Source organism: Sinocyclocheilus grahami, unplaced genomic scaffold (genome assembly GCF_001515645.1).
Source record: "Sinocyclocheilus grahami isolate Dianchi unplaced genomic scaffold, SAMN03320097.WGS_v1.1 scaffold198.1, whole genome shotgun sequence".
NCBI lineage: Eukaryota > Metazoa > Chordata > Actinopteri > Cypriniformes > Cyprinidae > Sinocyclocheilus > Sinocyclocheilus grahami.
Genome location: NW_015505377.1, coordinates 740516 through 755120, shown reverse-complemented (window position 1 = coordinate 755120; position 14605 = coordinate 740516). Strand labels below are relative to the sequence as shown.

The window sequence follows — 14605 nt, the reverse complement described above, 5'->3', positions numbered from 1 at the left end:
CACACACACACACACACACACACACATACACACACACACACACTTTTTTCCCCCTCAGCTCAAGTTTTAGTCATTTTTATTAGCATTTCTTGTAAATATTTCCTTTTAGCTTTATTTTAACTTCCGTTTAAGTCATTTTGTTGTGCTTTTGTCATTGTTTAAAATATTTCTATTTTGCTTTATTTTTATTTCAGTTTTAATATTAAATGTAACTAGCTTTTATTTATTTTTTTTCTTTTATATATTTTTTAATTAAAGTTTGTCATTTTGTTGTGCTTCTGTATTTTTTTTTTTTTATATTTCTATTTAGCTTCTTTAAATTAAAGCATTATACATTATAAATTATTTTATTTGATAATGTTTTCAGTTTAAGTTTGAGCAATTTTAGAACTTTTCAGTTAGTTGCTAAACCAACATTTCTAATTTAGTGTCCGGTTTCATTTAATATTTTAGATTTTTTATCTCAATTAATAAAAGCACTTGTAATCGTTTTAGTTAACAGTAGCACTAGTTGGCTTTTAACAGCTCTTATAGCGCCACCTAGAGGCGTCGACACGTTCCTACAGAAACCCTGGATGATCTTTGTACAGCGAACTCACTGACGTTTACCAAGAACACATGAAAACATTCATAGACCAAAGAATGAAAGTCACAGCATCTGATGAAGCAAGCAAACACATTTAAGAGAGTTTTACCTGGGCCGGTGTGTTTCAGTCTGAAGCTCTCGTCTGGAAATCTCGGACCATAGATGGACTTTCCTCCGGTTCCGTTGTGATTTGTGAAATCTCCTCCCTAAGACAAACACAAAGTAGTGTAAAGAAGAGCAAACACGTGAAAAGCACACGTTTTTTCACTGAATCCCATGCGAGGCAGTATGAAACAATTCGTCATCAAATGTGAAATTAGTCATGCAGAGTTAATGCGGTTCTTCTGTAAAGACAGCAAGAGCAACACGGTTTCATTCACACGGATCATTAAAGGGATTCTGCATTAACACAAAGCAACTGGTTACATTTGCTCAGGATTCACCATTTCAAAGCACATTTTAGCCTGTTTGCAATTAAAGAAAAAGTACAAATATACAGTCTATCAATTAGGTCAAAACATGCATGCTGTAAAATGCTGGAAAAAAGCATTGAAATGGTAGCATAAGATGCTACACTGCTGTAATTGTTTGAAATGTTATATTTACCGTCACATTAAATATAACACAAGACATGCAGGGGAGTAACTTAAAGGGATAGTTCACCCAAAAATGAAAATGTGTTGTTTATCTGCTTACCCCCGGGGCATCCAAGATGTAGGTGACTTTGTTTCTTCAGTAGAACACAAACTCCAGCCGTTGCGGTCTGTCAGTCGTATAATGCATGGCAATGGTAACAAAATCTATGAGAGTAAAAAAAAAATCTATGAGCGCGTACACACCTCACGCACCGGAGGCCGTGCGCGCGCACAAAGCAGTTGGACATAGTGGTGTATTAGAGGTAAAAGATGATATAAATACTGTTGGGTTTCTGGATCTTTTAGTTTTAAGTCGGTTTGAACAATCCGGATAAGCGCAAGTAAGTACCATTTTGATTAGCCGTCGTACCTACAATGTTTGTGCACTGTGTAAACAATGAGTGACGTATACGTGCGAGAGATCACTTGCGTAAACTACACCAGAGCGCGTACACACCTCACGCACCGGAGGCCGTGCGCACGCTCAGAGACAGCTGGACATAGTGGTGTATTAGAGGTAAAAGATTATATAAATACTGTTGGGTTTCTGGCACAAACCGATCGTTTCGTGTCTTAGGACATCAATGTGTCGTCACAAGCCGCAGGGTTTAATTTGGATTTGTCTGTGCATGTTTTTTTACTCTCATAGATTTTGTTACCATTGCCATGCATTATACGACTGACAGACCGCAACGGCTGGAGTTTGTGTTCTACTGAAGAAACAAAGTCACCTACATCTCAGATGCCCCGGGGGTAAGCAGATAAACATCACATTTTCATTTCTGGGTGAACTATCGCTTTAATAAGCATCATTCATTCATACGGTCTGATGTGTTTCTGTGGACAGAGCTTCAATCTAAAGCATATGAAGCTCATGCAGGCGTGTGACCTAGACGAGGATCTGGACGAGGATCTGGTCACCTGACACATGAACTGTGGGATCACTCTGTGGAAGATGGAGCCCTTGTATCCGAACCCATGCTCGCCGGTGCACAGAGCTCGGAAGTTCTCTAGAAAACACACAGAAGATCACAATGATGACTTTTACTTTCATTTGTCTTTTTAAAGCACATTCAAAACAAAATATGAAATGTTTTCAAGTACTTCACCTGCTGTTTTGGGCACAACATCCGCATTCAGCTACAGTTCAGGAAGAGAGTTAAAGGTCAATGAATGAGAAACACTTTTAAAATATTGTAAAATAATCACATTGCGAAATAAATACGCATAGAAGCTGCAGCTACATCTAAATAATTTAACTGTTTTTTTTTCTTTTCTTAGAAACATGTTACGCGCTAAAGTGTTATAAGGTAAAATATTTTGGATCATTTTTAACGGGTTGTAAATATTCCACCATGGCGAAGGCTAGGCTTATGAATATTAATGAGGTCAAGGTGCCGTTACTTTATAAACGTCGTGGAGCGTCCGTCACGCAATCTAATTAATATTCATAACCCCTCCTCGTATTCGTTGATTCGCCAACTGTCAAGCGTCCAGCGTTCTTTCAGCCAATCAGACAGACGAACGTCGCGGTGCGTCATTAATATTCATAAGCTGAGCCTTCCGCATAGTAGAGTTCGTAACGTCTCTCACACTCACTTCGAAGGTGACTCTACCGAGCGGCTCGTTGTCCGCCGCGATGTCGAAGAACACCACCGGGTTGCTGTTGGCTTGAGCTCCGGTGGCGTACATGCGCGCGGCGGTGAACGCCAGCGAACACAACTTAAACCTGTTGCTGATGAACAACATGCTGATTCCGGTTACCGACGCCGCGGAGTTACTGACGCACAGGAAGTGCTGAAGCGTCTCACGGAAGCGTTTAAGAGCGCGAGCGCGTGTGTCAGTCACATGTTGATTCGTAAACATAAACAATAAATAAATACATGTTAATAAATAGATTAAAATAATAGAATAAAAAAATAATTTTTTTTTTTTTTTTTTAGAATAAATAGATTATAGACATATAAAAACATAAGATAAAACAATTTTTTTTGATAATTAAATAAAATTATTCAGTTTAATTAAAATGTGTAAAATATAATTAATATGTGTAAAATAAAAGTTAAAAATATGTCTTAAATTGTAGCTATTTATATAAATATATATTAAAAAAACAAATAAAAAATCTAGAAATCTATATAAGTTTATGACTCCTGAATCAAATAAACCCTCAGACGCATGAATTATTAAATTAAAATACACATAAATTCTATGTTTATGTAACCTAATATTATTACTGTTAGTAACCTGATTTTAAAAATAAAAGTACAATGTTAAATATAAAAATATAATAAATATATAAACATAAATAATAAATAAATTCACGTGAATTCATATAAAACTATTATAAACATATAAGACATAAATTATTTAACATATATAAAACATATAAAAGCATAAAACAAAAGTATTTTGACTTAAAAATGATTCAATTTAATTAAAATAATAAATACTTCATAAAATGCAGCTATTTAAATAAATATAAAAAAACATTAAATACGCATAGAAGCTGCAGCTACATCTAAATAATTTAACTGTTTTTTTTTCTTTTCTTAGAAACATGTTACGCGCTAAAGTGTTATAAGGTAAAATATTTTGGATCATTTTTAACGGGTTGTAAATATTCCACCATGGCGAAGGCTAGGCTTATGAATATTAATGAGGTCAAGGTGCCGTTACTTTATAAACGTCGTGGAGCGTCCGTCACGCAATTTACAAATAAAATATATATTTATATAAGTTTGACTAAAAATCAAATACGCATTATTAGCTAAATAAAAATGCATAAATTGTATGTTTATATAACCTAATATTATTAGGCCTACTATTAGTAACATGATTTTAAAATAAAAGTACAATGTTAAATATGAAAATATACTAAAATAATCCAAATATAATAAATATATAAAATGTTTTTTTATTTATTTGAGCTTTATCATCAGCAAAGTTTATGTTGTCATTAATGCACAATGATATATCGAGACATATAGTTTCTTTTTTTTAAAACAGACTTCAGTTACGGCAAAAATGAAATTTGAACTGAACGTTAGTAAATGATTATCCACCGAAAGCAGTTCATGAACTCATGGAATCAATCATTCAGCGTAATAACAATAAATATCGGAGTTTATTGAGGTTTGGTCTGTTGAGGACGTTTGTATGAGCTGCTGATCAATTCATGAATCCACGTACAGATCTGCAGGAATCAGCAAAGAATCACAATCAGATGCTTTATTTCTGCTTCACGCCGTGTGAAATAATGACAGCCGTGATCTCAGAGATAAACATAAACATGGCGACACACAGAAAAACCATTTATTGTGTGCGTGAGATGCGTCTTAGAGCTGCAGCCTCAATGATTTCACAGATAAAAGTCTTTTAGAATCAGATATTAAAATCATCCGTCTCTTTCATAAAAAAGGGAAGACTCAAAAATTCTTTGCATGTGTATAACTTTTTGCCACGCGATGTAACCATCAGAACAAGCGTTAAAGCATAAGAACAATAAAAAATAATTTACCAAAACAAAACAGAGCAAACAATAATATTAAAAGCCCTTTCTACAAATAAACAAGCCTGTATAGATTTATTTCACATAAGGCTGTCATATTTACTTGTACATATTAACAATATTTCTCATATTAACATGAAAGTCTGTATATCAATAAAGTGTCCTTAGCTGAGCCTCCGACAGCTTTACATATTATTGGTTTCTTAAATGGAAGTGTATTTTTTTTAGCATTTTATGTATCACTCCTTCTGGATGTGAAACGCATGATGAGTAACACAGGCTGCGCTCACAATTACATACCATTTATATATATATATATGTGTGTGTGTGTGTGTGTGTGTGAGAGAGAGAGTGTGTGTGTGTGTGTGTGTGTAATTTCCACTCACTACTGTCATAATTATGAGGTGAAAATGGGATGAAATTACTTTCAAAGTTGTAATTATGACATACTCAGTCAAAATGAGGACATAAAATGTCAAAATTATGAGATTAAAAAAGTCAAAATTATAATACAGTCAGTTTTTTGCCTTTTTATCTCGTAATTTCAAGCTTTTGTCAATAATTAATTTTTGTATATAAAATAGTACGCAGTATAGTTCAGTATAGCATTGCATTCTGAACGCAGCCCATGTTTTCACACACGGACAGAAGAAACATGGATGGCCAATCAAAACAAATGTATTCACAAATATTTACACGAGCTTCTCAAAAATAATACAACTGCATTATGAACAGAAGTGAACTAGATGGATAATTGCATGGTGTGAGTTTGATTTCCGTTTTTTCCCCTTTACGCTTCCAAACAACGTGATTTATTTTGAATAAGAGCTGTGCTTCAATTGTTTGTCTGGTTCTTCCTATCAAAATCAAAATCAAAAAGACTGAATTTAGCTGCAAAGTTCATTGCAGCTCCGCATTTCTCTCGTTCATTTGCTGACAAAGATTTTAAAAACACTGAGCGACAATCAGTCGTTCTGGCAGATAAAAATAAGGAATCTGGAGGCAGAGATAATGCTACCGTCGGCATCCGTTCGTCTGTCAACGCTGGTTTTGAAATCTGTAGTCTGTGCAGGAAGAGGAGGTGACGGTAAGTGCATTTGTGTTTGTCAGGTATGGAGCAGCTGCTAGTGGAGGGTCTGGGGTCTCAGTTATTCTCAAAGAGAGACAGCAGGTCGTCGCTGCTGCTGCTGGGAAGGTACGACAGAAGATCGTCTGGATTCATCAGGTCCGGCAGCAGCTGCAGGAGGAAAACAAGCTTTTCTCAGCTCACAAACACACCAGACACTTAGCAAGCTTTTCTGCTGTAGATATAATGATATATACAGTATAAGCACACAAAATTAGTTTGGTTTGGTTTTGTTGGTATTTGTAAGGTACAATATACAAACATGAAATAAATCAACAAAACAAAAAAATAAAAATGTAATGTAAAATTAGTATTTATACAAAATAGTGCACATTACTGTTGTTATTATTATTACTACTGTTACTATTATTGTTATTGTTTTTATTTTTCTTCTGTTATTTGTAAGGCAGAATATACAAATGTAAAGAAAAAGAAATCATAAAAACAATTAAAAGCAATTAAACATTTCTTAAAACAAGCACAATAAAAACTACAATAAAAGTGTAATAATTTAAATAAATAAACAAAGAGGAAATATATAAACAATATAAATGTATAAATACAAAACAAAAAAATAAAAATGTAATGTAAAATTAGTATTTATACAAAATAGTGCACATTACTGTTGTTATTATTATTACTACTGTTACTATTATTGTTATTGTTTTTATTTTTCTTCTGTTATTTGTAAGGCAGAATATACAAATGTAAAGAAAAAGAAATCATAAAAACAATTAAAAGCAATTAAACATTTCTTAAAACAAGCACAATAAAAACTACAATAAAAGTGTAATAATTTAAATAAATAAACAAAGAGGAAATATATAAACAATATAAATGTATAAATATAATATATATATATAAATATAAATATATAAAATGTAATGTAAAATTAGTATTTATATAAAACAATGAACATGAATTATTATTATTATTATTATTATTTTGTTATATATTTTTGTTATTATTGTTATTATTATTTGTTGGTTTTTGTTGTTATTTGTAAGGTACAATATACAAATATGAAATAAATAAACCAAAAAAATAAAATTTTATGTAAAATTTGTATTTATACAAAATAGTGTAGATTACTGTTGTTATTATTATTACTACGGTTACTATTATTGTTATTGTTTTTGTTATTACTGTTTTTTTATTTTGTTTGTTTCTGTTATTTGCAAGGCAGAATATACAAATGTAAAGAAAAATAAATCATAAAAACAATAAAAAAAATCTTAAAACAAGCACAATAAAAATTACAATAAAAGTGTAAGGATTTAAATAAATAAACAAAAAGGAAATATATAAACAATATAAATATAATATATATATAAATATATAAAATGTAATGTAAAATTAGTATTTATACAAAACAATGAACATGAATTATTATTATTATTATTATTATTTTGTTATATATTTGAGTTATTATTTTTATTATTATTTGTTGGCTTTTGTTGTTATTTGTAAGGCAGAATATACAAATATACAAAAGCTCTAATAAAGATAATAAATAATATAATATAAATATAAAATATCAATATCAAAAAAGCATTCAAAATATAATTTAAACAAAAAATGTAAATGTACAGTGAAAATAGTATTTATACAAAATCACGTACATTTAAAATATACATTGATTGATGAATATTTATAAATTATGGATGTGCAACATATTAGTATTGGCTGATATCAGTGCTTTTTTAATTATCGCATTATTTGATCAGAAATATATATTTTTTCTCGTTAAAACAGGTTATAAACATATGAATGTTAATGAAATCAAGATCAAAAGTGTCTGGAGTCAGTCTGAACTCACATCTAAGGAGGCCTCGCGCATGTCTGCGCTGCTCGGACCTCCACACTGACCCTCCAGGTTGGCCGAGGGGTTAAAGGTCATCTCTGGGTGCATGTGGCCGCGGGGGGCGGAGCTCCGCTGGCTGGGCGGCGGCCTGCAGGCATGGGGCGGGCCGCTGTGATGTAACGGCTGCATACCGTGCTGCAGAGCATTGTGGGATTGATCTGTGTTGAGGGGGTGAAGCATCTGTGACAGAAAACAGAAAACACGCATGAACTGACATTAAGGATACTCAACACTGCTATTTTCTGATATAAACCTTTTTTTAAATTACTGCATCATATGATTAAGAAGAAATTCCAGGGGTTTTCTAATTCATTCGGTAACAAAAAAAAAAGTACTGTAAAAATAGTATTTATACAGAAACAATTGAGTAAAGAGTAAATTGAAAGATTTATAAATTAAGGATGCATAACATATTGGCACTGGCTGATATCAATGTTTCATGTATCACGTTTTATCATATCATCTGATTAAAAAGAAATATCTCTTTTTTCTAATTCAAACAATTTCTCTCAGGTTACAGATATACAAAACAGTTATCAATAATGAAATTATTGAATGAAAGTTATTTTATTTATTCATGTAAGTTATTTTATTGTTATTATTTGTAAGACAAAATATACAAACATTAAAAAACAAATTATAAAAGTGATTAAAACAATAAAAAAGACTAAAAGTATGATAAAATCTACAGTAAAAGTGCAATAGTTTAAAATAAATAAACAAAAAAAGGAAATAAACTAAAAAATATATTCATATTACATATATATAATATATATAGCTTTTAATTGTTTTTTAATATTTATATATTCTGCCTTACAAAGGATAATTAGAATAATAACTTTTAATTTAATTAGTTGTTTATTTTATAGTATATATATATATTTAACAAACGGCTAACTAAACAAATAAAGTTATTATTATAATTATCCTTTGTAAGGCAGAATATTAAAAAAGCAATAAAAAAGAACTACATTAAAAGCTACAATAACAGTGCAAAAAATTATAAAAAAGATAAACAGTATTTATACAAAACTGTGTATATTTAAAAAAAAATGACCATAACACAAATATAAGTACAGAACATCCTGAATGCAAATAATACTAAACCCGACTGAACTGCATCAGGGGCCCGTTCCTCGTTCCTCGCTTAATACATCTGAGATGATCTGAAAGATGCCGGATCTTCTAATCCTCATAACTGATCTCTGGCTAATTTGGTTCTTCAAACGAATTAGCATATTTGATTAGTGTGTGTTCTCGTGTTCCCCGTAAAGAGCAGATGCATGGATACTCGAGACCGCGATCAGCAGCGATCAGCAGCGCAGCGATTGGCTGCGGCGAGACAGCAACGTAACGACATCTTATCATTAAAAAAGACACCTGACGAAAAAACCTGACACATTTCTGGAAACAGCCAAGCGAACAAAACTACATAAATGTTATTATAACACATAAATGAAATGTGCACTGTTTTTATTATATTAAAATTCACAATTATTTATATTCACGATTTATATTTGTACAGGCTTTACATTTTTATTTCAATATTGTAATTATCAATTCATTTAATTAATATAATATATATATATAATATCTGTCATCACTCAAACTAATGCACGACTCAGATTAACTGAACAGCATGTGTGTAAGACTCGTATACAATTATAAAGTTATTATTTTATCATGAATAAATATTTCAATGAGTAAAACTGGCTGTGTCTATACTAATATAGATTACGTAACATTATAATATTATTTTCGAATTAATTTGTAAATGATTATTATTGTAAATGACTGTCCCTGGATCAGTAGGGTACTCTTCTAATAAAGCAGCAGTGGCTGGGACAGATTTTAAATATCAATTCTGCTTAAAAAGATGCGATCTAGTCCTGTTTACGTGAAATAAGCTGTTTACGGACCTGTTGCTATGACAGCAACTCCAGGATGAGCTTCGAAGAACCAACCAATCAGAGATCAAGCGAAATCGTCAACAATCAAATTAGCGACAGACGAAGAACGGACCACACCTGCTGTGTGTGTGTGTGTGTGTTTCAGAGACTCACGGTATCCTGCAGCGTGTGTGTCAGGCTCTCAGAGGTCGAGAGGTCAGCGGGGGGGTGTGGCCCCTGAACGAACTCACTCACTGATGATGATGATGCGGCGTTGCCATGGGGATAGTCACCAAACTTACTGTGGCCCTGGAAACGGTTGCCTGGGAAACAGAGGTTGCATAAGAACGTGTACATTTGTATTTACATAAGCTGTGTCCGAAACTGCTCCCTATGCCCTATATAGTGCACTATATCGGTTGTCAGCCATTCTGTAGTGCTGAACGACTTCATTCCTTCGTTCACTACTTTTTACCCACAATGCATTCTGATTTCGACTGATGTACACTCACTAAAGCACTATTTCCCACAATCCAATGCGGAGAACTGATGAGCTGGAATAGAGTTCGAATGAGAGATCACCTGTAGGTAGAGAATTCTTTCTGATGTAAAATGAGTCGCTCTAAGCCTATTTTTATCTTATCTGAGCACAAAATACTGCTCGGGAGAGTTTCAAGATACTACAAATAATAAATACATAAAATTATGAACATGCTTTAATGTGTGTTTATTTTTGTTGACAGTATTTTAATAGTATTTAATGATTATGAACATATAAGCATTACAAAACAAATGAATAATATACCATCGATGAAACCACAAAGCTGACGCGGAGGTATGTATAATTACAATATAAAGTCATTTTGAGTGTTGTTGTTATTAATGTTATTTTCTAAAATAAGGTACATGTAATATAAAGTAAAAAGTACATATGTCTGCGACAGCGTGTCCGAATTCATTAATAACTGAATAAATAATCTTTCCATTGATGTATGGTTCGTTAGGATCGGACAATATTTGGCAGAGATGCAACTATTAGAAAATCTGGAATCTGAGGGTGCAAAAAAATCTAAATATTGAGAAAATCATCTTTAAAGTTGTTCAAATGAAGTTCTTAGCAATGCATATTACTAATCAAACATTAAGTTTTGATATATTTACGGTAGGACATTTACTAAATATCTTCATGGAACATGATCTTTACTTAATATCCTAATGATTTTTGGCATAAAAGAGAAATGTATAATTTTGACCCATACAATGTATTGTTGGCTATTGCTACAAATATCCCCCAGCGACTTAACACTGCTTTTGTGCTGCAGGGACACATATTTGCATCGATTTTCAACCGGCTCGCGGTTCATCGTTACATCCCTACTATATAGGGATTAGTGAGCGAGTGAGCGATTTCGGACACAGCTATAGAGTGCCCATCATGAGTGCTTCTGGGTAATGGGCCGCACCTGGGCTGATGTACTGGATAGTGCTGTTGTTGGGGTACGGAGACGCTCCCGGGCTGAGCTGAGCGATCATGTCCATCACGTTGGGCAGCACCATCTGACTGGGACTCATGGTTTTGAAACGCTTGGACATCAACCCGTCTGGATCTTGCTTTATGTGCCGCTCAGATTTGATCTGCACCGGCCTCCAGCTGCAGGACGGGTCTATCGTGACCTCCTCAAACTCTGAGCTGCAACGACAGAAAGTACATCTGTGCAAAACACCTAAACCTACGGAGGCCAAGAGAGCTCAACGCGCTGCAACTTCAGAAAACACACGCAAGCAGAAAAAGCACCAGCGAATTAATATTATTTATCTTCATCAGTTTGACAGCACATGCGCTGCAAATACAAAATAAGCAAAAACAGAAACGTGCTGCAAACAATCACAACCAAACACAAAACCATGGTTTTATTATAGTAAAAGTGTAGTAAAATATCATGGTTAAACTATGGTTAGTGTTTTTAATGATTTAACTATAGCATTAACTATGCATTAATACTATTAACTATACAATTTTTATTAAAAAAAATATACAATTTGTATATATATAGGCCATTTATTTTTCCTCTTTATTTATTTTAATAGTAAAAGCATGGTTCATTTTTGTAAAGGAAGTTTCTCAGTTAAAGTGATTGTGCATTTCGTCAGCTTACTTAGGCTAAATAAAAAAGCTAAGGAATCATATAAAATCTCACCTTTTTGAGTAGACATTGATAAGCATGTCCCAGTCAGGTGGTCTGTGTTGTGAGTATTTGCAACGTGTTTCTGTTATTGTCTGTGTTGTGAGTATCTGCAGCACATGTGCTGTCAAACTGATGAAGATGTTTTCTTAATTTGCAGGTGCTTTTTCTATTTGCATGTGTTTTTTTCATTTGCAGCGCGTTGAGCTTTCTCGGCCACCTTATAAACCAGCTGGTCTGGCTTCCAAGACGTCCAACGCGAGCACTAAATGTTGACTTACTTCTGAAGAGCGTTCAAGATCCCCCACATGTACTGATCCACCTCCAGACCTTCTAACAGAGCCGCTTTACTGAAGAAGACAAACAGAAGATCAGTTCTGCATCACTCAAGCATCTCAGTCGTGATCTGAGGAGTGACTGGAGGAGCTTACTTGCACACCGGACATCTCCATGAGCCCCGCTCACAGTTCAGCTCTAGATAAGACTCCAGATCAAAGCACTGCAAGAGAACATTATCACAACATTAACACAACGTTTAGACAACATTACCACACTTATATGTAAACGTAGACATTTTTATGATGTCAAATATTATTTTTGACCCCCAAATATAATGATCCTGTTCCCTTTTTAATACTTTATTACTTTAAAATAAATAATTTTAATCAGAAAACGTGCATTAAATTGCTCAAAAGTGACAGTAAAGACATTTATACAACGCGAGCACTAAATGTTGACTTACTTCTGAAGAGCGTTCAAGATCCCCCACATGTACTGATCCACCTCCAGACCTTCTAACAGAGCCGCTTTACTGAAGAAGACAAACAGAAGATCAGTTCTGCATCACTCAAGCATCTCAGTCGTGATCTGAGGAGTGACTGGAGGAGCTTACTTGCACACCGGACATCTCCATGAGCCCCGCTCACAGTTCAGCTCTAGATAAGACTCCAGATCAAAGCACTGCAAGAGAACATTATCACAACATTAACACAACGTTTAGACAACATTACCACACTTATATGTAAACGTAGACATTTTTATGATGTCAAATATTATTTTTGACCCCCAAATATAATGATCCTGTTCCCTTTTTAATACTTTATTACTTTAAAATAAATCATTTTAATCAGAAAACGTGCATTAAATTGCTCAAAAGTGACAGTAAAGACATTTATAATGTTTCAAAAGATTTCTATTTCAAATAAATGCTGTTCTTTTGAACTTTCTGTTCATCTGTGAATCCTGAAAAATAAAATGTATCACAATTTCCACAAAAAACTGTTTTCAACATTGATAATAATCAGAAATGTTTCTTGAGCAGTAAATCAGCATATTAGAATGATTTCTGAAGATCATGTGACACTGAAGACTGGAGGAATGATGCTGAAAATACAGCTGTGCATCACAGGAATACATTACAGTTTAACAGATATTCACATAGAAAACAGCTATTTTAAATTGTAATAATATTTCACAATATTACTGTTTTTACTGTATTTTTTGATCAAGTAAATGCAGCCTTGGTGAGCATTACAATTTGGTAGTGTTGGTATGGTAATTGGTATGTAAAAACTCTGTGTGATTTATACTGTGTGAGAATTTATTTTCTTCTAAATGAAATAAAGACATTTTTGCTATTTTTTATTTTTTATATATTTTATACTTTACTGAAGGCAAAGCAAATTATATAAAAAATATTTTTATAGAACATGTAAAATCCAGACTTTGCATTAAGGATTTTATTTGCATCTTTTTCTACCCTCTTTTAGACTAATTCTAGAAATATTTTAAATTCAGTTAAAACGTATTTGTAGTGATTTTCCAAATAAATATCATTCCCAAGCAGATTTGCCATTAACAGCCATAAAAATACATTTAGTAAAATCATTTTTTGTAAAAACCCCTCTAGTGGCTCATGCATTCGATATCCAAGCAAGCGTTTAGGCTGTTTAAAAGACTTCCGGACCTGCATGTGTTTGCAGTCATGGCCTCGCGCCGGCAGCTGAATGCGTCTGAACGTGATTGGACACTTTAGAGAGATTCTGATGGCCGTTTGTTCCACTCCATCATCACCGACAGACACAGCCACACTACTGAAGCTCCTCTTCACTGAGAGACAGAGAATGAAGGCTCATGAATGCACAACGAATCACAGAGACTGACCAATAGAGAGACAGACAGACTGAAGCGATACCTTTAGTGATGCAGTGTTCGGCGGTGAGGAGTCTCTTCCTCAGTAAACCCTGCAGCACCGATCGAACCGACGGCCGGTGAACCAGCAGAAGGACAAACAGGTGCGACTGCAGAGAAAACACAACGCAGACGCTCACGCAACACTCACCAGACGAGCACAAGAGGACTGTGTGTGTGTGTGTGTGTGTGTGTGTAACTCACACAGCAGCAGGCCGTCACGGTGATCTGGATGGTGTTTCGGCCCGGCTGACACACGTGCTTCAGGTGCAGGGGTTTGTGGGAAGTCTTGATGTCGCCGCGCTCGATAGTGAGCGGTGTGGCGTTGACGCTGACCAGCACCGACGCCGGCCAGTTCGTGTACATCTGTCTGTCTTCATGATGATAACACTTGAACTGAAGCTCCAGATCAGACCTGAGACACAAACACACACGGATTTGAACAGGAAGACTCTGTCTGGCTGCTTTTATATATTTATTCGCGTGTGTGTGTGTATGTACGTATTTGTGATAGTAAAGTGCTAATAAAACACAGGGCTGGGAACTGGCATAAACCACCTGATTCGATATTACAATATTTAGCTTCCAGATTCAATATTATTGAAATTAAAAATTAAAAAT

At 34.0% G+C, this 14605-nt stretch overlaps 2 protein-coding genes across 2 annotated transcripts in view; both read right to left on the bottom strand.

The window, feature by feature from the left end:
• The window catches only part of LOC107595171 (peptidyl-prolyl cis-trans isomerase A-like), a 4810-nt gene extending 1790 nt beyond the window's left edge, over positions 1-3020 (bottom strand). Inside the window, exons 1-4 of the mRNA XM_016285511.1 lie at positions 2821-3020; positions 2331-2361; positions 2143-2231; positions 696-792 (exon numbers count right to left, since the gene is read on the bottom strand). Of these exons, the coding sequence (XP_016140997.1) occupies positions 696-792; positions 2143-2231; positions 2331-2361; positions 2821-2970 (367 nt within the window). The 5' untranslated portion in view covers positions 2971-3020. The remainder of the gene's footprint in view (positions 1-695; positions 793-2142; positions 2232-2330; positions 2362-2820) is intronic.
• Positions 3021-5284: 2264 nt separating this feature from the next.
• The window catches only part of LOC107595170 (zinc finger MIZ domain-containing protein 1-like), a 50098-nt gene continuing 40777 nt past the window's right edge, over positions 5285-14605 (bottom strand). The window contains exons 14-22 of the mRNA XM_016285510.1: positions 14189-14399; positions 13989-14094; positions 13761-13903; positions 12687-12754; positions 12537-12605; positions 11075-11301; positions 9786-9934; positions 7678-7902; positions 5285-5969 (exon numbers count right to left, since the gene is read on the bottom strand). Of these exons, the coding sequence (XP_016140996.1) occupies positions 5877-5969; positions 7678-7902; positions 9786-9934; positions 11075-11301; positions 12537-12605; positions 12687-12754; positions 13761-13903; positions 13989-14094; positions 14189-14399 (1291 nt within the window). The 3' untranslated portion in view covers positions 5285-5876. The remainder of the gene's footprint in view (positions 5970-7677; positions 7903-9785; positions 9935-11074; positions 11302-12536; positions 12606-12686; positions 12755-13760; positions 13904-13988; positions 14095-14188; positions 14400-14605) is intronic.